Source organism: Bombus vosnesenskii, unplaced genomic scaffold (genome assembly GCF_011952255.1).
Source record: "Bombus vosnesenskii isolate JDL3184/JDL3185 unplaced genomic scaffold, Bvos_JDL3184-5_v1.1 scf7180000016272, whole genome shotgun sequence".
In the NCBI taxonomy this organism is placed as follows: Eukaryota; Metazoa; Arthropoda; class Insecta; order Hymenoptera; family Apidae; genus Bombus; species Bombus vosnesenskii.
This window is the reverse complement of record NW_022884341.1, coordinates 140,060-164,854: the sequence shown is the minus strand read 5'-3', so window position 1 is coordinate 164,854 and position 24,795 is coordinate 140,060. Positions and strand designations below refer to the sequence as shown.

Sequence of the window (24,795 nt, the reverse complement as noted above, 5' to 3'; positions counted from 1 at the left end):
TTCAGCAAAGATCTCCAACTACGATGTCAATTCCAGACATTGCGAAGTCATCGAGGATTGCAAAACATCGTGTTCGATTCGAATTTCAGAAAACTTCAGAATCGAAATTCGTCGAAGACACGAGTGAGAAAAGGACAGAAATTTATCAGAGCCGTGTGTGTCACATTGAGCGGAATGGTCCAGGGTCCTCTAAGAGGTTCTCGCGGCAAATTCGCGCGCGTCGATGATCTGCTAGCAGTCCGAACGATAAGCTCGAAGGATGCCCCTCTCGATTCGTGAAGAGGCGCGGTTTGTTACCCATTATCGGCTCGCTATCTCGATATCGATCGCGATCGCGCGCTCGTTTCTGTTCGAAATCGTGTTATGAATCATCGTAACAATAGCGCAACAGTGGCCAGACATAAAAGACGGTGTATCGGCATATTTGATCGTAATTAACGCGAGAATCCCATCCGATCGTAAATCCCCGTACCCATAGGCGGTAGAATATCGTTACGACCCACTTATGACTGGATATTCCGCGCAGTGGGTGCATTGACAGCATTCGTTCGAAAGCGCTTGTATAAATAGTATATGATGATATTCAGTTCGTGATATTTTATCGAAATATCAAAACATTGTTACGATATTATTAATGATGTTACAGATCGTTCTTTCATCGTAACAGAAACGATCGCACGAGCTTTCGCCCGATCCCATCTCGAGGAGGGTCGACGCGACTGATATCCGGCAGGGTAACGGCGATACAGCTTCTGCTTCCGGTGGCACGTCGACGATCGTTGGAGCCAGTTTTCTATGGTCGCCGTCATTAATTCGCTCGTTTGTCCTTAATTCGATCTCGTCGTTCGTTCGATTAATGAGAAAAAAGCGAATAAATTCGCCTGAATATGAGGGATGAATATGTACAAAAGTTAGGCTGTTGTGAACGACTACGCGGTTGATAGATATCGAAAAAGTACGCTTAGAGGATGAACGAACGTTTGGACCGGTTATGTGAGACGACCGACGAGATCGATGATTGTTCTTTTTTCTTTTTTTTTCTTTTTACTTATTTACTTATTTATTTATTTATTTATTTAGTCGATCGTGACGTGCATACTGCACGAAGCATTTATATACACACACACATATATATATGTATATATAATTCTGAATCGACGAGGGAGAATTATAATTCTTTTGTCCCTGCGTTGGTGTTATACTTTCTCTCAGTAGCTATAATCGCGAACACAATCGATTTTTTTCAACTGTCATAATAACATTATTTAAGAAATAGAACAAGGATATATTTATTTGTATACATATAATATATATGTATATATATCTATATATATATAATATGTATATCGGCTATCAATAGTGTCATCTCTGTCAAACATTCGATAACATTGAACATCACATATTTCCTCTCTCTGCTCATTCGCACCCTTTCTTTCTTTAATCCCCCTTTTCGTCGATTCTTTCTCGTTCGCTTGGTCTCGGTCTAATTTCGGTTGCATTTCTATATCTTTTCTTATCTTTTTTTCGCTTCAACCATTTACACGACAGCAATACATTAGAATATGACGAAACGTAACAGCGAAGAACCTTGATAATCGTGTGTCTAGAGGACCAACGAGTAATCCGTTTCTATCTTTTTCGTCTTAGCTTTTTATTCTTTTCTTCGCGTTTCAACCGAGCAGCCATCCTCGAGAACGAGAACAGATTTTTTGCACGATGGGATCCAATCGATCTCATCTATTGGCAACATGGTTCTCGACAAAGGTGCTCGTTCCTCCACTTTTCCCCATTTTCTGATTCTTCCTTACGCTTTTACGTTTACGAGTGGACATATCGGCACCCAAACGAAAGTATCATGCTAGTTTACACATTCGCTCGCATTCTTTTCCTTTCTTTTCCATGCACTCTTTGTTTCGCGCCATCGAACCGATTGGAAAACTCGGAGAACAAAAAAACAAAGTGCAACTCGCAAATATTCGGCATCCTCGTTATATGCCACACCCACAGCCTCAGAAGTTTACATAATACAATAACGTAGCTTAATCGATACGCCCCCCTAACATACGTGTGTGTGTGTGTGTGTGTCGGTGTAGCAGTTAACGTGTATGATATACCTATATGATATATTTATATTTATATATATATATATTCATTCATCTTTATACCCTCCTATATTTATAGCGACAGCCTCGCGACCGCGTTACTCGCTGATATTATTAATAATATTAATAATATTAATATCATTAACATTGATATTATTAATACAATCGTTCGTAGTAATACCGACTACTTAACCTTAGTAGTACTTTTGTAATACGGGTCCTTTCTCCAAGGGTACCGCCTTAAAATATACATATACATGTATATATATAATATTTATATATATATATTTATATATATATAGTGTATATATTAATTTAGAATTGTGCAATGAAGGTTTAGAGCCATTAGTGCGACTACTGCTGCGGATGTGGTCGGACAAGTCGCTTTCCGTGTCTAGTATACATGGATAACGTGGGGTGCGGAGTGCGAATTCTTTTTTATATTTCTTTTTCAATTGTTATATATTCATTTCTTGGTAAGACCGTCTTAAGCAGATACTCGGTGATCTAAACTTCCATGGAAGCTTATTTAAGAGGCTTCCGTGTCTCAGCCACTAACACCTCTATACCCTTCTTGTCCTCAGTCTTCCGGTTCCCTCCAATATACATCGTATCTTTCAACAACGCGTATCATTCTCAGTGCAGTAACGATCTAACCGAAAATACAAAACCAAGAATCCTATCATCCATCCTTGTCCTCAATGCCCTGTCCAGTCTTCTCTATCCATCATCCAGCAAAAAATCGGCAAGATTAATTTCTACTATTTCCCTTGTTTCTCCTTTTACGTTTCAGACACAGAGTCATCGTCCATCTTTCAATGAATCCCGCAACTGGGAGTCGTGAAATCGTCTTCTATGCGTACAGCAGCCTCGGGGGAAGGATGGCTGCCCCCTGGACGGCGGCTGAACCATGGACACCCTGTTATACCCAGGAATCGCCGGCTGAGGCGGCAGTCGAATTCGGTGGAACGTTTACCGTTGCGGTGGCGGCCGAGCCATCGGGAACACCAACACCATCGGCCACCCACTGACCAGCCGTGGGAGCACCGGCCGCGACGCCCACTCCCGAGCCGACGACCGGGCCCTGACCCTGCGCCTGGCCCACCCCCAGCTCATACTGCCGCTTCTTTTTCTTCTCCAAGTTAACTTGCGCGTAGAGCGGCTCACCGGGTTTCGGTTGCTGCAACACACACACAAGCCAACGGTTAGTTTAGAGCCCTGGCTCGGAGGGTAGCCGGGGGTGGATCGGTCTGGAGTGGGCTGTCGCGTCGCTCGGGGAAACGGGCCCGGTGGATCTTTTTTTTATTTCGTACCCCTTCTTGCTTCGTCCTTTCTGTTACCTCGATTTTATTTTACTTCTCATTTCGATTCCATTGCATTTTATTTATTTTTGGAAGATTAACCCTTTCGCTATTATGGTAAAAGGAAATCGTTATACTGATTTTTAGGTTGCAGATGGTTGATTAACACTACGCGCGAACAAATACTTGCTATGGAATTTCGAAAGGTTACTGTAGCCATTCTCATTATATGGACAAATACATCCAATGATAGCTACAACATAACTTTGCGATCCAATATGAATTCAACATTTTATTCTAAATCTCTAACCAGATCGTATTCGATAGGTAAACTATTTCGAAAGCTTCTCTTAATTTGTTTTACATTTTCTTAATTATAAAAATTTTTATACCAAATAACGTACACATATTGATATTTTTAATATTTTCATATTTTTATTAAATTAAGTTAAACTCGATGTAGGATCGCGAACAGTTAAGTGATTAATAGCGAAAAGGTTAAAATATAATTAATTTTACAGCTTCTTACATCTTCAAGGGCATTTAATACGCCTCATTTTTGTACTTATAAAATGACAAGGTAAGCCTTTAAAAACACCGACTCGTATCTTACAATAAATCAATCATAAATAATATTACCTATACAACCATATCTATCAAAAATCAAGAATACTGAAAAGGAGAACGGGAACAAAACTCCAAAGCTCCTAAACAATCGTATTATGACAAAAAATATAACAACAGCGACACGATAGTTACTGTCAGATACTCTTTTATTATGCTCGATTAATTTGGATATAAATAGATTATAAATAAGTTCGTGCAATAGTCAATGTGTCACTATAAACCATGCTTCGAGGTGCGCTTAGCTTTTCTCTCATACGATAAAAGTCGCTTAATGAGTGTGTCTGTCTACGCGAGTCGCGTTTATATATATATATATAAAAAGAAGAAAAAGAAAACCTCTTTTTTACATTAATAGTTGATCGTTAAACACGCTGCATTTTTCGGTGATATTAAACAAACAGTGTTGTTTATCAAAAAAAAAAAAAAATTCCGCGATAATGATTTTTGTGCTTTCATTAACGTTACCCTGCTTGTTCGAACTACAAAAATGGAATCGTGGTTTTAGTCGAAACCGAACTCTCCATGTATACACGTAGATTACTTGTTGCATTCTTTTTTTTCTTTTTTAGACATTATTCTTATTCTATATCGGAGATAGACTCTGCATCATCTGGGTCAACGAGTCAAAATTAAGTCCTCTATAGAAACAGATTTTCTCATAATGGGAATCTCATAGAACTAGTGAATATACTGTCGCGTTACTACGGTAATCGCACTAATCACTGTCAATTAGGCAGCGGATCAGCCTCTTCGCGTAAATATTTTGTGCGCTTCTTCCATTTTGTTTTGGTTCAATTTGCGATACTTGATAGAACGATTAACGGTTGAATTTTGGAAAGACATTGGTTTAACTGATTTCGTTGGATTTACACAACTTATTGCAATGGCTGAATGCGCTCCCTAATCGTTGGATAATGTCAAGTACTTGGTCCTGCAATAACTAATCTATTATACAATCGTAGAATAATGCGAGACACACTTCAACACTAATAAACCGACGGTTTAACTTTTCCGTATGTATATTTCTTCCTATTACGCTATACGGACATAAATAATAGAGTATCTCTCGAACAAGGTTCTTTTGTATCGTTACATAGTCGCTAATAAATGAAATCACGAATTATAGCTAAGTAAATCGGAACAATGAATTATAAATGAATCGTTGTCCCTTGCGTAAAGTCGAATCGAAAAATTTTCCTTGTTATAATTCTTCTTCACCGTAAGTATAAAAAGTTGAAAAGATACCAAATGTCAAAGATTCGTTGAAAGAAAAACCGTAACGAGTGTAACGGACGATTCGAAGAAGCATTCACCACGTCGAACGGATAAACGAACGAAACTTTACAACTTGCAATATGCACGTTCGTTATCACGTGTCTCGCACACGACGTAAATCCTCTCTCGGAAGCGCGGCGATAACAACACGTTTTGCTCACGTTTTGTTCGCGTTATGTAAGTATATCGGTCGATTATTATATAAAAATGCTAGATACTTGATAATTCCATGGACTGTTTTATGGGAGACCGCCGTTAATGCGACCCTTTTCTCTCTATCGTAATACTGTATACATTATACGAATAATGCTGGTTTCATATAACATGAAACACGATGAATATAATTGGTACTCGTTAATTGACTTAGTTTATACACTTATGATAAATGTTCATTAAGTAACTGCTTTCTCTTTTTTTTATCACAACTGTGTGAGGTTGTCGCTTCTATTTTTTATTTTCCCGCCCTCTTCCTTCTCGTGATTTTCCGCTTTCGTTACAGTGACGATCGTTTTTTTTTTTTTTTTATTTTCCTCCTGTCGATCTCCGTGTAAGCGGATAAATATCGTATAAATAATTCTGCGTATAATTATCCTTCGCCTAAGTGTACTCTAGCATTTCGTACAAGGAAATGCCTCGTCTTTCTCGCAAATATATGTATATATATGATAATAATAAAACAGATAACAAAAAAGGTAAAAAAAACAACGAAATCGATTTGTGTACAGTGAAGTAAAATCCTCCTTCTTTGTTTCATCAAACTTCTAAAAATAAAAACTAACAGAGTATGTAGAATCTATTGCTTGCTTGCCCCTGACTGTCTGTCTGTCTGTCTGCCTGTCTGTCTGTTTGTCTGTCTGTCTGCTTGTCTGTCTGTCTGCTTGTCTGTCTGTCTGTCTACCTGTCTGTCTGTCTACCTGTCTGTCTGTCTACCTGTCTGTCTGTCTACCTGCTTGTCTGTCTGTCTGTCTGTCTGTCTCTTTCTCCCTCTCTCCCTCTCTCTTTCTTTCTTTTTATTGAACAGTAAAACGCAGCGACAAGCTTATCGATAAGGGGAAGACTCGATTCGAAAGGAATCACGTTTTGCTACTGGGTCTTTATGTCTTAACCTGTACTTTCATCTTACAAAGCTCATCGTTCGTTCTTAAAACTCTTATTGGACGTGTCTCTTTGTTTATCTCATTTTTAAACGCTTGCAAACAAAAAACTGTGGTAACTGCGAATAAAATAAGTGACAATGTAATGAAATGTCACAAAAGCCGGAGCCGGATCAACGACCGTTCGCGTTTCTCCAGAAACGTACTTTCTTACACTTTCGAGTAGTCGTGAGGAAGATAGCGCTTAGTTTAAACGCCAGCGGAGTCTAAGTGCTCGTCACACAGTACCATTAGTTGTTGTTACTTACAGGCTGATATATAGTGGGTCGACCGACGTTATTCGAATTCATGTTCGCTCTCTGAATCGTTCTGTCCTCGTATCTGGTGCTCCCTTGACTCGCCATCGGTCGGTTTAGGGTGCTACAATCATAGCTATATTCAACGGAGGGTCGAAGAGTTCAAAAAGATCGTGAAAATATGGACTCTGCTTAACCGAAATTATCTAACAAAGTAGAATTGAACGGGGAAAACATACACATAAAAGTTAAACGCAGAGTCCGGGAACAGAAACGACAAAAATAAAACATCGGTTAGTTTTAAAAGGAAGAAATGATTATAACTTGAAAGCAAATAATTATTGACTGTCGATTAACGAGTGGTTACCTATTGGCATTGTTAGGTGAATTAGGCCCTGAATTTCGCGCTGCCACCGTTTTCGTGACAAAATCTTGCTCTTTCCAGCCGTGCTTCTTGTAAACGTCTCTCAGCTCTTGGTGCTGCCACATTGTGAACAAAACTTGTCCTACAAATTAACCGATATTTAGTTCTTCTCAGGAAAGTTCAGAAAATACGTACTTATATTTTGTTTGCAGAAATTTAGTAAAAAGAAATTGGCTTATTCTTGCCTGCAAATTTAAGAACACGAGGCGTGTATTTCTGGCGTTGCCTAGTAATGTTCATCAATCTGTCGACACCGCCAGCATCCAACAGAGATCGCGAGAACTCGGCGTTTTTCTTGATCACTTCGTTCAATGTGGCGAGAACGGCGGCGATTGTGTCGTCACTTGTTCCTTGATCATGCTGGTTATTTCCTGAAGGTAACTTCTGAATGAGATCACGCATCGCGTATTTTCCGATCAGCTCCTTGTTACGCTGGTCTATCGCTAGATTTCTTAGAGCTGTGGCCACAGCACAGACTACGCGGTCCACCTAAAATGGACGAGCAGAAATAACATTTTTTAAAACATTCTATCATCAAACTTTCATAGAACCAGCGCAGATATTTTTCAGATTGTTTGATTACTCAGCAAAGTAAATGTAAATACTCCCGTAAAAATGTTAATGGTAATATTACAAAAATAGTTTAATTGATACAAATTTTAAAAATATGAAAATCAGTTAAACGTTTCTACTCTCCAATTTTTCTACTTTTCCATATTCCTCCGCTGAAGTGTACCCAACCCTATTTAAAATGTCTATCTACCGCTTCGCTATGTTTTATTTCATAAAAATTTTATCCGATATATTCATCAATTCCTCCGCGCTACATTCCACGAATAATACTGTACCTCCATCCGCAACAACTCCACCAAAATGGGAAGTCCCTTCTCCTTCCTCACAGCCGCGCGAATTTCAATACTTGGCTGCCAGTAGCAGGCTGCGAGGTTCTGAAGCGCCCCAGCCGCCGCCTCGAGAGTCTCTGGATTTGAGCATGTCTGCAGCAATTTCAAATAAGACTGTACTACTTCTGGTTGCCAGAGTAGCTCCATTCCTCTGACGGGTTCCGTTCTAGGGCTGGTAGTGCGAGATGCGGTCGTTTCCTTTTGCACTGGTTGACCATCCTTCTTCTTCTTGCTGCCGCCAAAGCAACCCAAATTTTCACCTAAGGCACAGTGATTTAAAACTGACATTAATTACAAGAAAGGATCGTGATCAAAGTATTAAAAATCTCTTTTTTTTTTTTTTTTTTTTTGTTGAAACTAAAGCGAGGCTGAAACATAAAAAATTTGTGAACCACAGCAGGGTTAAGTATAATGCTTTTATAGTGTTTTAATAGAGATTGTGTGAATTACTTTCAGTGTATTTGCACTACTTCTATCAGAGAACTACACCAATGCCTGGAACATCGCAAACAACGTGTTGACAGAACAATTGCAACCAGCCAATCATAGAAACAGGCGTACGCAAGATGCATGAAGGGTATGTACTGTTAACGCTTGATGTACACGAACTGCTGATGAAATTAATGAGCACTGTAAAGACGATTAATCGTAACGCTTCAAAGCACAGCAATATTTTACAGATGTTCACTCTTCACTCTACGTACTGTTGGTGTTCTCTATTTACGCGAATTATGTATGAATTTTGTGCAATGTAATGACAAGATTCGCTTTGTTTATCGAACAAAATATTCATCCGTTAGAGTACGTGGCCTAATCGACGGAATCAATATTAGAACAATGATTGCAACGTCGATCACGTGGTTTGTTTGCCAACGATAGCGAACCAGTCCATAAGTTATCGGTAGATTCACGATAAAAGAAATTGTCGTGTGAACAACTAAAGTAACCGTTGAGAAGCGTGGCATGCACTGGCTATTCGGATTTGTTCGATGAAAGAAATAAAATGTCTTACCTTGACATAAACTGTATGCTAAAAAGATTGAAACACATCTTTAATCCATGCTAAACTAGAAAGGATATAAAGCTGTCTTTTTTTTTTTCTTTTTTCTTAGCTCTCTTTTCTTTTTTGCTTCTTGTCTCTTGTAGTAGTAGGATCTCGTACGAAAGAAGAATTTGCGATACAAGGCTCATGAGAAACAAGAGAGAAATCATAACACCGAAGGGAACACAAAAATTAGTGTAGTTGCAAAGAGATACATACTAATCGACTGGTAATATGTGCTATTGCTAGTTAGGGTATCGTCGTCTCGCAAAGACATCGTTCCATCATTATCACGAATACACGCAATTATGTTGGATCAAATGTGTAAGCGGTATATCAACAGAGACGTAAGCACTACAACGAATGTTCAGTGTACACAGATGTGGAATATATCATTTTGATAGACTCAAGAAAGTATACGGGGTCAACTACGGCTCCTAATTACTACCTTGCACGTTTCACACTCGATAGAATCTGAAACGTGCAATATATCATTAATATGCGACTGGTTTACTGTACAATACTATGTTGCCAAGCGGATGTATGTTTTCAAATACTCCGTTTTCTCCGTAACAACTCGATCAATTTCATGTAAAACTATTACTAAGGGACTATCGATCTTACTTTTCGGAGAACTAATTTTCATCGTACGTCAATTTAGCCTACTCCGTGTAAGTACAGAATCATACAAAAGCAAGGCAATGTTAAGTCTCGATGCTTGTAACAACATGCTTAAACAACAGAAGAATTTTATGCTGTGAAGTGGCCTTAAAACTCGTGATAAAGCTAAGAATGACCATCTAAATTTTTAAAATTTTATCCAGGTCACAAAGTACTCTACGAATTATACATTTTCAATTTTACCACTTATCGATAAACCACAAACCTTTATTAGTCTACCTTTTATTTGACACAGATCATCAAAACTATATTTACAGAAAGCACGCAATACCTAAAGCTTCACAAGTTGCTGATAAATTGCAAAATTAGAAATTCAGAATACTCCATAACTATTAAGCTCTGCATTACATTGCTTTTGCAACACACTGTACCACGATGATCTGCTGCAATTTTAGCGTCACAATACCGCTTGTATATACAGAACCGATTCAATAAAACGACACAAAATTACACCCGCTCGTCCTTCTTTTCCGTTTGTCGATCCGCTTATCATCAGCGCACACACAATTCGGCTGCATGCGTGTCACCACATGCCCATTGAGGGGACCCGTGTGTTTACCATGGCACGGGGGAAGGATACACTCGTGTCATTCTCGAAATGCAGGAGTATCCTCGCGAGAGTCATCGACAAACCCTCACCTTTGACTGGAGCAGCTACCCTGTTCTGAACGGTCGATTGAATCGGATGTTTGTCGTAGTTTGGGTCCTCCACCTCCTGACACCGATAACTCAGGTTCCGCAGAATACACACACAGTTCTCTACGATCTTGTTCCCGATGTTCGACTTCTCGATGGCGGATCGTACTACGTAAAGAAGAGCGTCGACCAAACCTTCGCACTCGCGCAGTTTCTTCCTTGCATACTCGCCAGCGCTAGAGACGTTTCTTAAGACGCCAGATGCGTTTCTGAACACGGTCGACCAGCATGTCTCGCCACTGGAAGAGCTTGGATCCCAGCCACTGTGCGGAATAATTATGTTGTTCACCACCATCGTTACGCCATCATCGATGATGGATTTCTTAAGATCCTGAAAGAATGAAAATGTAAATACGTCTATAATAGTCTATAATCTATTTATAAATATACTATTTAGGTTGTCCAAAGGTTTAATAGCCAACTTCGACAGTATATTCTACTATTAAATTCGTAAATCAATTCTACCTTTGTTTACATAACGTTATCGTCGATTAGGCTAAAAAGTGTTGAGTTAAATATATTCGTACAATCGTAAAATTCTATCAAATATACCATACACGTCTACCCACCTCGCACGAGGATAAATTCCAAAGAACCCCCGTCACCAATTCCTTCACGTCCGCGTCAGACGTCCTACGTAATAAATTGATCAAGGCCGGAACACCGCCGGCGTTCTTGATAGCCCTCTTATTTTCGTCATTCTGTCTGCCGTAAGACAAATTCCGCAGCGCACCACATGCATTCCTATACACGTCTGGATTATCGTGATCCAATAATTGCACTAACGGTGGTATTCCACCTAGACTTCGCGTCTTCTGCTTATTTGGATCGTCCATGTAGCATAGATGCTGCAGATACGCGGCAGCGTTCGCCTTGATGATGTTGTTCGGATTACTCAGGAAGCCGATCACCTCCGACAAGTTCGGATCTCGCCATCTCATGGACTTCTGATCGTCGTCTAATGGACTAGCCATGCCGGGCACCACCGGATGTCGAGATTGTAGTCGTTGAAGATGAACCTCGTCGTCAAACATTCCCGGAGGAACTCCAGAGGTGAGTGGGACCGGATGGCCTTCGTCGTAACCGGGCACATCGCTAGGAACTGCGACTGGACCTACTCCGACGCCAGGGCCGTATCCAACGGGTCCATAAGGGGACGGAGACACGTAACCGTAAGCCACTTTATTCTCGTCTGGAAAAATGGGATGCCACACGAGGTTGATTACGATTCGACGATATGCAGAGCTTCCGCTAGATTGGCTCTAACGTTGTACTGCAGTATTCCATTAACTGGCCCACGGGCCTGAATCTTATCTGATCACTGATCAGGTATAGAGGAACTATTACAGGGTTGGGACTTTCATAGTCAAATAAGAAAAATCAACGGTTTGACAATGTATTAAAATTACAAAGAATTCAGAATGGAAGATTTAGAAAATAGTTATCCCGATGTCAGTAGTTTATAGTATATATAGATATTATATCATAAATGCTACATTTTAAATTTGATGATTTGATGAATACTATATTCGATAGTTTGCTTGGCGCGATAGTTCTTTCGCGGGCTACACTGCTAAGCTAAAGGATCGGGAGGAAACATTAATGGTGAGCTTGAATTCTAGCTTTTTAGCCGAAGATCACAGATTTGATTTCTGGGTTTCCTTCTTTTCCTTTGCTCCAATATATTTCTAGAAATCCTAGATGTTTCCATTGAATGCACACGATTACCTGACATATGTGTCTATTTTTCAACATTCGTTCCAAGAAATCAGTTTTCATAACCGCTAGGGATATGAAGAGATGGTCAGTTAACGAATGAAAATCCCGGCCAGTTAACGTGTCACTAGTGTACTCGTATAGTTGAAACGCATAATTCACTCGCATTATCTGTGCGATGGTAGTAGCGTGGTTTGAAACAGTGGAATATGGACTCGCGACGTTAAAGAGACTCAACGACGATAAACGCGGTCAGATGAAGTTTAACAAGAGTGAAAGAGGCAAGAAGAGAAAGGAAGTCGACAAAGGGAAAAAGAGAGAGAAGAATAGAAAGAGAAAGGCAGAGAGAATGAGTTAAATAAATTATTGATGTGACCCTACCATGAGGATGCTGAGAGGGTTCGCCAGAGTCATCCATATTCCAAGAGTTGCTGATTTGATCTAGAGAGAACACAAAATAACAACGAATGTCAGGCATAGAGATAATTAAAGTGAATTATGCTGTGCCCCGTGCACGATCAGACAAATAGCCGTGGCCCGCTGCAACATGATAGCTGAATATCTCATTATACAGCTGTCTAGGTCAACGTTGCGCTCAAAAAAAAAATCCTTTCGATCAAGAAGAAACGACAATGATGCGACAAAGCCTCGAAAAAAAAAATGCGGATTATGAGCTATCTATGAGCTATTCCGTATCTCCCCGTTTCGATAACGAACATACCATATTGATCTCCGGGACCACCAGGACTAGGAGTAATACGATAATGATCTTGCAACGCGGGGTTCAAACCTGGATCGATGTCGTTGTAACCGCCTTCCACATATGGCGCCGCCTTACGTAGGTATTCTTTAAGAAAAATAAAAGGAACATCTTAGACGTAAAGAGTAAAGAGACGTAAAGAGGTCTTCGTTTATTCTACTGTTTTCCGCGGTTCTAAGTAATTTTCGTAATAGTGACGAGACCATGTAAGACGGATAAAAATAACCGATTGCTTACCATGCGGAGGCGAGGCACGACTATGCTCAGAAGGACTATGAGGACTGTGAGGAGAATGCGAGCGTGGCATGTAGATACCATGCGGACCCGGATACCCTGGCTGTGGTGGATAACCGAGGTACGGCTCGTAATGTTCAAAACCGACCATGTACGAGTCCGCCGGGTATCGCCGGTCCGCGTGCTGATAATCCTGAGACATCAATGGAACTGACATGTAACTCACTGCGCCTGGATCTGGCTCCATGTGTGATACCTCACGAACAACTTTCGACACGTTTGTCACCTGTGAAAATTTCAACAGTTTATAGAAAGAACGAGACCGCCAAGAATACTGGAGATGCTGGGAATGCTGAGAATAATCAGGATACTTTGAATGGTAAGAATATCTAGAATTCTGAGAATGTTCGGTATAATAGGATTGAACATTCTCAAAATATTAAGTATAATTGAATTATGATTTCTGAAAATGTTAAAAGTACCGGAAATGAGTATGATGATTTGCAAGGGAACCGATTTGGAGGATTCCGAGAATGTGAGAATACCGAAAAAAAATACGGGAATTCAAGTTTTGAAAAGTGAAGTAGCAAACAGTGAAAATGCCGATAATGAACGAACGCTGAGGCTTTTGAAAAATATACGAATAACGAACATTGACATCTTTTTAAAACTTTGAGAACTCGCAGTACGTTAAGAATAATAAGAAATCTAGGAATTGTCAGAACTTTGTGAACACCGGCAATCAGTCACTGCAATTTCAAAGAGAACTGAGAACTTCGATAACTCGAAGAATATTGAGAGTAATGGCAACAAGCGTACAACGTACTACGAGTACTGAGAATAACGAGAACACGGCTTCGAAGGGAACAATCGTTAAGACTAAAAGGAAATCGTTGCTCAGCAAATTAGACCGTTGCTAAAACTGGAAACGGATCTCACTTGTTGAGTAGTTTGCTGCTTATGGCTGCGGATAAGTAATGGATCCTCTTGGACAGACAAATGAGACGAATGCAACGAATGGGTGTCCGCCTGGCCGTTACTTCCGTGGTAATCTGCATCACTCTGTCCGCTGCAAAACGTTCGCAATAATGATCAATTAGAGTCGCTCGTCCCATCGTGCAATCGGGAACAATCGGCGATTTATTCGCGTAAGTTCGATAACTTACGTGTATTGCGGCATGTCGGGGCCCTTCTCCTGGAGAACGCGTCTGGAAAAATACAACGAGACCGATTACATTCTGATCTACGATCGTCGAACAAAACTACCAAATCGAATTACCACGAAAATGAAAGAATATTGAAAAAATATCGATCGAATCGTACACGTTTATATGATACTTCGTAAAACAATGGTAGCAAAAAAGATAATAAATAACTCATGCACTTCGATCAAAAAATAACACGCTGAAATCAAATGGGCAGACTAACAAAAAGAAAAGGGGGATCGAAGTACAAAGAAAAACATTCAAATACAATCCTAACTACGTCAAACTACTCTTCTCGCGTTTTTGTCACACATCGCTCTGAACCATGCTAAGTAAATGCAAACGAACGCGTGTTCGTGCCACCGACATTACTCATTCTGACAACTTTATATCTCTAACTCAATATCTTTCACGAATGAGCTACGAATTTTCTCAAAATTTCCAAAATTGGCAACCATCTTAATGAATTAGACAGATGAATTCTGTGTACATGATACGTCAAAAGTGATACAGTTGCAGTACAGGTGATAAAGTAAGTTCAAGAGTAAATCAAATGTTTCGAAAGTCTAAACAAGTCATTTGAGACATTTTGGAGAAGACAAGAGTCTAGAGTTAATTGTTATTAAGTAAAAACTTCGCCAAAGAGTAACTTAATCCAATAGGAACGTCGGTCAACAGCGATCATCGTAGATAAATGCGTTAGTTGCGTAGACTCGCGGTCAGAATGACTAACCTCGGTTAGGTCATGTTAGTCACCTCTGTGTGATCTCAGTGTGCGTTATACTGTGCTCCTGTCTCTCGACGATTCGACGATTCACCAGCCTGACATTAATAATTTCAGTCTGATTAATTTGGGTGCTGAAACTACGTGCTTCCTAGGGTGCAACCTCGAGTTAGATATCTTGTAACTGTCTTTTTCATCATTGATTCCCCACGATTCCCAGGCCTCGTATGTATTACCTTTTATTCTCTTTTTTTGTCTATCTGAGGCGCCAGGAAAAATGGGCCAAACGAATGGAACGACAGCAGGATAGACGAAAGAGATAGTCGAGTCTTTTTGTTTCTTTCTAGCTATTACCGGGAAACGAGTTTTGCCAATTGGCCGAGTTACGTCTTGCACTAGCCGTGTAAGAGAGAAGGGGAAAAGCAGAGTTCATTTTACGATCACCGGCTTCTTATTGAAACGAATAGAAAGAGATACAAAGATCAAGGGACATAATGAGAGAAATAGAGGTATTAATCGGTTACGAGTCTCTCGGCAGAGAGCTCGTGGAGAGAAAGACACTTACAGACAGGAGTCAACCAGCTGATTATTTGACATACCAGCTGATTTTTCGTATCTTGCGACTCAGCAGTCAATGATGACGTCTCCTGGAAGCACACCAAACGAATGAAACGTTAAAGCAACATTTGAATATAGTGGATTATCACATTTATTTTATATATCACGTATCTACATTTTTTCCATAGATTTTTACAACTTTTCCATTTCATTTCCAACAAATGATTTTGTTTTTTTATCCATTTGAGATAATACATATTAAAACCAAAAGTTTGGGATCATTTTCTCAATCGAAGCACCTGCTAATTTATACTAATTTTAAAAATACTTTAATTCGACAGGTCTAAGGTGATTTTCTTCAAATTCTAGAATTTTATATATAACGCGCAATAATTTCAAACTTTTGGATAATAATGCGACGCATTTTGAAAAATTGACACTGTTCTTAAATTATATATTTGTAAATTTTCCAAAGTTAATAATATACAATATCCGTAATAATAATAATAATCACAATATCTATTGTACATACATACTATTTATTCCTAAAATATCCTCAGTATAACTTTGATGCCACGCACAAACTTTTTCGTTTTCCTTTTTAAAAACAACCTTTATATATCACCTTCCTTTAAAAAATGATAGAAAGACTGAAGAGGTGCGTGTTTGCAGCTCGCTTATACGAATCAACTGTGCTGTTTACGAGTCTGTTAACGACTACTGTATTGATCGGAACATTAGCAGAGAAGGTCTAATTGCACGACTTATACCTACGTTCTTTTAATACTTCCCACGAAGACGGTTAAGAAGTTTATCCATCTACTTAAAAACTTTTCACGATTTCTATCGAGCATTATTAATTCATTTAAAAGGAACGACACGAAAGCTTTTCATACAGAATAATCAGTCTCCCGTGGGAGAACAAAAACAAAATGATCGATACAACTAGAATATCAAGCATGAAAACTCGTTAGTCCAGGTTAGACGTTAATTTTGTTTCGAGACCCACATGATGTCTCCTTTTTGATTAACCTTCTCCTTCCCATCGTCCTTCTCCTTTTTCATCTTTTTATTTTATTAATTTATCTCTGACCTCCCACCTTTTTTCGGTATCCAGCCGTTAATTAATTTTGTTACTCTTTCGCACAACGTGCAATTACCAGACAGGAGAATCGTGGCATGGGTCTCACGCGTAATCACTGCATTAAAATATAAAACGAGCAAAAGAGCTTAATTAATTTGTCACCTCGTCGCTCTTTTATAGCGTGTTTCGATTGCCCTCCGGCTGTATACGAGTACATATATCTACATAGGTGTACACGTATACTCGAGCTCGTGGAAAGGATAGAGCAAAGTTCGGTAACGAATTCATCTAACGCAACTACGATACCGGAATTTCGCCGGCGAGCTGCCTCCTAAAAGGATTCTAGCCTAGTCGACCAGTATCATCGCCAGATTCTATTCGACCAACGAAATTCGTTTCCACTTATTGTCCGGAATTGTCCTTTTTCGCCTCCTGAATAATCGCCTTCGAGGATATTTCAGACCCTCCTTTTTTAGAAAGGAATCTCTTTTGGAGCCGGTACGATATCTTACGGTTCCGGTTCGTCGAACACAAAATATTGAAAGTAAATAACGAAAGACTTCAAAGACAACATTTTGAATGAACGGTATCTACGATTTAATTTAACGAATAAAACTGTGTACGTATAAAGATCACAGGAAAAAAGCACGTTGAGTAATGTGTAAAGTTCTTGTTTAAAATCTTCTCAATGATATATCACGATTAGATAAGCGATCCGTTTTTAATTGCGATTAAATAAAAAACGACGAATTAACCGATTTTAAATATTGTTACTACAATTGATCGCAATAATTAATTGCAATTAATTGAACGCGATAGTCTCTCCATCAATTTAGAAGAACCTCCTTCATTTTATTCGTAGCTTGACAAACATACCAGCTGAAGATAGATTCCTTAAATAATAAAATAATGTTTAACAACTACAAATACTAATCCTTTCAATGCAAAAATAAATTTTATCGATTCGTAATATTCTACGAGTTCTAATAAAACATAAAATTACTCCGATCTTTCCATCTACAATTTATCATATCTTGCTAAAATTGATGATCAAATGTCCGTATGCTGCTGAGTGCTAATGTACCAGTAAGTATACAAGTACGCTATCCGCGAAAATAAGCCACGTAGTTTCAATGTATCAATACGCGATACATCGCAAATGGGTTAAAATAAGAAACGATTACATAAAAGAACTTGTCGAGTAATAATTGCATTAACATCGATTAGGAACGCGGGTACCAGCGACATCGATCTCGTTCTAGGCGAATCCAGGTCGAAAGCACGATAAGGGAAAGGGAACTTGAACGAATTCCCTAGTCTGTCCCTTGTTTCATCTTATCCGAGGGAACGGGCTCACGATATTTGCCATTGTCGCAATCTTTTTATCACCTGCTGGTGAATTCGACCACGTGCCGGGACTCGTAATACCTTAATAGCTGCAGAAGAATAGGCAAGATATTCTCGTGCTTCCTTCCTTCCAGTACTCTTACTACTTCCTTACTATTATACTTGGACGTTTGAGAAGCAGAACCGTGTTCGAGACGAACGAACGGGACCGTATTCCGAGAATAGTTTCGAGACTGTAAAAGTGGGCCAAACTCCGTTCTATGGTGAAGGTAGATTTCGTTGACAACCGGTTATTAACAGTAGTTTTCTTTAATTACCGAGAAGTTACACCAACTTGGAGTTTAGTGGCACCGCGTTTGGAAACTGTAACCCTCAATTTAATTCGTCCAAAGAATTTACCTACGCTCTTACGGGCTTCCATGAAGTAAGGAGTAGAGTAGCGCGATTTGGTAGATTAGAAGCGAAACACGAGAAAAAACGTTTAGTTGAAATCCTTGTTTTCCGGCAACGAACGTTAATCCTCTCAAAAACGTTTACTCTCTCCGCGGTACTCAACCAACTTTTTCCCTGCAATTCTCTTGTCCAAACCTCGCCGGGGCACCTGCATTTCCCCATAAGACTAAACAAATCTTGTCGAGTCGAGATACTAGAAAAGGGAGAGAGAGAGAGTAAAATACGGTACACTTAACGTTCTTTAGTCTTAAAACTCTGTGCATCTTAACCTGGTGCACCACCGCCCATTCTTGTTTCCACGATGCGCCAGGAATCGATTTTCTCTGCCAGCGTTTCCGCGCAAGATGCATTTCCCACAGGATCTCTCGGCACTCGGCAGGATCTTCGGATCGTCCTTCGAGTGAGGGCGGGACCTCCCAAGTCGAGTAATTAAGACGCGAAGCGAGGCTAATTGCCGTGCGACTAACGAAGTGCGCGATTTCCGCTGAGCTGCGACCGCAACCATCGAAGAACCAAGACGCGTCCATTTGACCGAAATTGCATCCTTACTAACGAGCTCTTTTTCTTTCTTCTCCTCCTTTTATTATTCCTTTTTTAACCTCTTTCATTGTCCTTTCTTCTTAGTCCTTTCATTGCGTCCAGCGTCGTCCTTGCAATCAGAACGTTACCTTACTACTAGTTATTTCCACGCATGTACACAAACACACAGGTGGGAGTTGTATGTTTAGAGAAGGGTACAGTCATCCTCGATTAATGCTGCAATTAAGCCCTCTCTCTTTCCTGTTTACCATTCTCTTTTGCTCTTCTTTTTTAGGGAGCTTTCTCTCTCTCTCTCTCTCTCTCTCTCTCTCCCCGTGTTGTTCTTCCACTCATCTTTGTCGGTTTTTGAGGTCTCCTTTGTATTGCCTTTTTTAGCCTTTTTTTACCTTTTCTAAGGTCTTAGCTCCCTTATCCCTTTCACTCATCTTCTCCTATTCTTTTGAAACCTTTTTTGCTGTTACTTTATAATACCTTTTTGTCATTTTCTCAACCTTTGAAATATTGTCTTTTTATTCTCTATTTCTTCCGTTTTTCAGATCCTGTCGTTCCTTTTAACTCATCCTTTTTGCCTTTTCTTTGACCTCTGCGTTAATTCCTTTTTCTTGCGTTCTTTCCTTAAATTCGCACGTTGTTTTTCATCTCACTCTATTTTCCCTAATCCTTAAACCCGATATTAATTATACCGCATTTTATATGTTATTTTATTCAAATTTTCTTACACACGTTCCACAAATTCGAAAGAAAAATGAACATGTCTTAACCAATCTGTTATTAGTTTACTATATCGTCCTAAAATTTTGTCGTGCTAGTTTCTTTTTCTATTATTTTATTACTATTCTTAGCACGTTCCGCTCGAATAATAGCAAATATAATATAGCATTTTGCTCTACAATATTTTGCGTAAATTTTTTGTACGCTTCACATAAACTCGAAAAAGAGATAAAACACGTCTCGCGCGGAAATAAAAATTCAACGATTACGATACGAACAATGGGATTTCCGTGCGATCGGAGGCAGAGATGAAAGAGAGGCAAGAGGGCCGATGCGTTCCAGGGCACGCGTTTAACATTCCTGCTTTGAATACGTAATTTTCAGTGGTCGAGGCGGTGGAGGTAGCCTGGCCGGGGACAAGTACAATGCACGCGTGGTTTTATCCGCATCTCTGCTGACACACGTGCCTATAAAAGACATTCCTCGAACGTTACAGCGAACCGAGGCCACTATACATTTCGAAAAATACAATTTTAATACATTCTCCTCAACGTCTTGGATCGACCAACTCTGCGATTAACCTCTCGCAGTTTTCCATCGTATGTTTACGAATAGCTTCCTCCTCCAAATCGAACTTTCCTTTCGTAATTTCCAGTTTCACGGCTCTCGAAAACTCGAAACTGTTTGATCTCGACTATTATCGCAAAATTATGAATGAGACTTGCAAAATTTCAAACTCGACGTTCCGAAGTCTTACGATTTGATGCAATTTCCCAACTCTGCCAGTGAAATATAGATGCATTTTGTGGCAACCGAAGGCTGCGAGCATGAAACGGCTTACAAAGCGTTGACATTTCCGAAATCGTGCACACGAGGAACCGAAGTTCGCGGCACACGCCATATCACGGGTGTAAACGAACTTTCGAAAATGCCATAGGTTTCCGCGACACCACTCACGGTGGAAATCCCGTTCGCACAACATCGATCAACATCACGTCGACTCTTTTTATAAAGGGATTTCAAATATATCTGGAGCTGGACGAATTTTATCGGTACTAAAAAATGAAAAATGTCGACTCAAATTGATACGTTGCTACTCCCTTACTGCAGGTACTAAAAGGTTGTTAATGCGTGTCTTTTCTCGATAAAAATGCACAATGATACGTTTTTTAAGGAAATCTTGAACTTTCCCCAACGGTATTTTGTGATTCTTTTCTCATTAAAATTTGAACGAATGTACAAGCAAGTTTTCGATCCTTTCGATGAATTTTATCGGTATTAAAAGTGTGGGCTTAATGATTTTGTAAAGTGAATACATTTATGAGATATATATTCATACGGACGAATCTTATGCGAAAAGGGATTGCACCAGTATAATTGACATTCCGAAGTGCAAAAGGTTAAAGTTACGTTAGAACTGCTTTTGTTAAATTATAACTATAATCCTTATCACGAATGTGACACAATTAACCTTGCACTTCCTACGATCTTCTCGTAATAATCTATCATACGATATGCTAAAAAAAATTTTTTTAATTATGATATTATTATCTTTTTCTATTCTTGGTTTTTCCTACGCTTGATATCGTAAGCAATTTTACATTTAAAACATACCGTGCTTAAAGCATCGCGATACGAAAAAGGATTACAAATCTGAATATTCTTTGATGACTTTTTCCATCGATATAAGTAGATAGCAGATAGAAGCTGTTCGTTGAACGATGCTTACTTTCCATCTCCGGTCTAACGTAGGAAAAGCTGCAAAAGTTTTTCGTCTCGCTGCACCGGCTCGTAGTAGTCGGAAATGTAGGCCAACGTCGCCCAAGGCCTTGTTCCCTAACAGTGTCTGGCGTATTGGATTTTTTACACGTCAGAACGGATTCACAGGTAGACCGGAACCCTTTACTAGTGAGTAGGGATGAACACCCCAGGGGGACGTGTCTCGGTTGGCCTACAATCGCCACACTGACACCTCTCTCTCTCTCTCTCTCTCTCGCAATTTCCCCGAAAATCCAAACTTGCCATCATAATATTCTCTCTCTCTGCTCGTGCTCCGATATTTTGAAAAAAACATATTTTATCAAATTTCTATCTAATCATTATTAAAACTAGTTAACTATTTAAGCACGTATTTTTCATGCCTAGACTTCTCTGTTCTTCTTTTTCAACTTTCCTTCCCGTATAAAATAATCTGTTATTATTACTCGATCTCGAAATATATATGAACAATAATTTTGAAAATAATTTTCACCAATTTTTCATTCGCATAATTCTCAGAAAGTAACCAAGAATATATTTCATCGATCATCGTAACCTTCAAAATCCCCTCCGCTTTTCGACCCTCGTCATTCTTGTGAAAAGCCAAGCGTGACCAGCGGTACCGATCACGCCAATTAATCATAGCAAGTTAACCAGACAAAGGTCGTATTCGTACGGAAGAAATGTATTTGGAGGGCGTCGGCTAGAGACTCGCGGCGCACGAGAGATTTCGCGCAGCTGGTTGCGGTTCCAACGACCAGATTTGCACGATGCAACCATAAGGTTGTACTTACGCAAGTGCATGCGTTGCGCGCAGAACGGTGAGCGACCACCGCATGAGAACCCCATTATACGCAGACTATGCTATTGTTTATCTTTTCATCTTCCGCGCAGCTGTGCTCGTCGCTCCACATTTCCATGCAACGACGCACAACCAGCTCGAAACCAAGTTTCTTCTATAAAATAATTAATAGATATTATCGTTACCTACGCGAAATCAACCAGATGCTTTTGCTACCGATCCTCAATTTACAATTTCTGTAATCCGTGTTGTGTATCATGTTATCATAAATTTGTATTGAATTATTTAAGAAGAAATTTAGAAATTTTGGAAAAAGAATTTCATTATAAACTTCTTAACGTGCACTCCTTGATAGGAAAAAGAACAGAAATTGTTGAGACATTGAGAACTATTTGTCTTTGCAGTTACGTCAAAGAGGATTTTAGGCGTGTATGCGAAATTTAATTCCGCTCGGCCATGTCCTTCGGGCACGGGAGTAGCCTTAATTAGTTTCCGCTTAATCTTACATGGGAACACGCGCATGTGAGAAGCAAATTAAATAAAACGCACGATGCAACCCTACGAGTTTCGATACGATTTTATTAACACGTTCTTGAAAAAGTCGCAGGGAATCAACTGGAACATTGTTTAACAACGAAAGGAGAATAAAGAAACGAATAAATCCTCCTTGTGAAAACAAATCTTCATTGCACGTTTTATTCTTTTTTACATCCGCTATTAATATTTGCCATCAAGAAAAAAATAGATAAATCAAATCTAGTGGCATAAATAAATGGGCCCGGTGTATCGCTCACACCGGTTCCCGGGCCCCTTTCAATCGCAGCCGGGACGGTCATCGTGGAGGTTTTAGTAGGTTGGAGTCCGGCACTACCACGCTGCTTTTCCCCAGAAGCGACCTGGTGTCCGTGCGGATTTCCTCCACGTTAATAATAAAAAAATAAAAAAAAGTGGCATAAATAAATAATTCATTAACCATTGCAATTATTTATAACGACACTCGTTTACTGTAAGTAAGTCAATATAATAAAAGAAGAACGCAGAATTCTGATTGCCGTAAATCGATACTCGTGCTTCCATGTTGTTTACTCTAAATCTTTTATTTTATTCTATTTTATTTGCGGCTAGCTTTTCTACTCTTCCTTACAATCGAAGAACAATAGAACGATTCTCTCTATTTGCAGAATTACTTCATTTTCTTTACTTCAACCATTCCTCCTTGCAATTGAGAAAAATATAAATTAAAATAAATAATTCTCCTAGCGTAAATATTTATTTGATAAAGATAAATCTCCTTATTTTCGGGATGCCTAATTTTAATTGGATAGATTTCTGTGTTTATGGCGAATGACGTACATGTGACGAATAACGATTTCAAATCAGCAATTAACGGATCTATGCTACGCGGTAGTTAGGATGTATTTTTAGACAAGCCCACTTTTTAGTTAATCGTTCGTTGTCGCATGGCCATTTTCCACGATCTGGAGAATGCCACAGATCGAGTATACATACATATTCGTTAATAGAAAGTTTAATCTGCTTTGAATCAGAAAACTTCTAAACGCGATAGTTAATATAACTGAGGTCACTTGACGACGTCTAACAGATTTCCATCCTTCGTCGAATGCGATTTTCCGAACGTTATTACGCGTATTGATGTGATCTTCTCTTCAGAAAAAGGGAAAACCTCAACAAAAATCTCGACGTTGTTTCTGTATGTGTGATTACTATTTTTATAAATATTTATAAAACAAGGAAGCAACGGAAAATCTATAGATTTTTGAGAATTGTTCATAATAAAAAATTATTCAAACTTGAATTCTCCATAAATTCATCTCGTAAGTTAAAAATTATGCACAAACACAAACTCATTGAATTATATATTTGTCCTGGAATTTATAAATAATAGATATACAATTTATTGCATGCACCATTCTATTTCCGTGCTTCGTGAAATATCTATTAGCTTGTGCACTATACATACATAATTAATTACGTACTTCGGTCAACGTTAAACCTCTCTATTAATGAAATTCTCTAAATAATTTCTACCCGACAACGCAAACAAGAATTCAGGTCAGCCTAATTTTCTGTTCCCCTCGTAAAAAAAGATTCTTAAAATGCAACCAACTTACGACCGAACCAACATTTGAACACATCTCGTCTCCCACCAGCATCTAATTCTCTTCCTCTGAAGATTAAACAATTAGCCATACTCTTGACCCAATTCATCCTTGACACCCACCCTTTTCGCTTCCAATTTCATTTTTTCGAGTGCAAAAACCGGAATACTATGGAACTGTAGGATTCATCGTGAAAGAGGATCACGTTCGCCGAGACAGGTAGTAATTAACAGGAACATCGGCGTAGAGTCCTGTCGATATGCTTCACATTCGTCCACTCCAGTCCACGTTAAGACGTAATTGATTCGCAGGATCCAGAAGTGGAACACACTCGAGAAGAAAA

At 39.3% G+C, this 24,795-nt stretch overlaps 1 protein-coding gene across 16 annotated transcripts in view; it reads right to left on the bottom strand.

Moving 5' to 3' along the window:
- Positions 1–1,889: 1,889 nt before the first annotated feature.
- The window catches only part of LOC117242242 (catenin delta-2), a 47,652-nt gene continuing 24,746 nt past the window's right edge, over positions 1,890–24,795 (bottom strand). For 3 of the 16 annotated variants that reach the window (XM_033508748.1, XM_033508749.1, XM_033508751.1), the window contains 15 exons: positions 15,645–15,726; positions 15,112–15,177; positions 14,317–14,358; positions 14,090–14,219; positions 13,154–13,436; positions 12,878–13,003; positions 12,538–12,597; positions 11,010–11,632; positions 10,384–10,771; positions 9,034–9,051; positions 7,968–8,281; positions 7,305–7,608; positions 7,063–7,201; positions 6,708–6,831; positions 1,890–3,282 (listed from right to left, as the gene is read on the bottom strand). In XM_033508748.1, the coding sequence (XP_033364639.1) occupies positions 3,025–3,282; positions 6,708–6,831; positions 7,063–7,201; positions 7,305–7,608; positions 7,968–8,281; positions 9,034–9,051; positions 10,384–10,771; positions 11,010–11,632; positions 12,538–12,597; positions 12,878–13,003; positions 13,154–13,436; positions 14,090–14,219; positions 14,317–14,358; positions 15,112–15,177; positions 15,645–15,676 (2,907 nt within the window). In that variant the 5' untranslated portion in view covers positions 15,677–15,726 and the 3' untranslated portion in view covers positions 1,890–3,024. Of the gene's footprint in view, positions 3,283–6,707; positions 6,832–7,062; positions 7,202–7,304; positions 7,609–7,967; positions 8,282–9,033; positions 9,052–10,383; positions 10,772–11,009; positions 11,633–12,537; positions 12,598–12,877; positions 13,004–13,153; positions 13,437–14,089; positions 14,220–14,316; positions 14,359–15,111; positions 15,178–15,644; positions 15,727–16,173; positions 16,276–24,795 lie in introns of those variants that run through there. The other 13 variants (XM_033508750.1, XM_033508763.1, XM_033508752.1 and 10 more) reach the window with 13 other exon arrangements.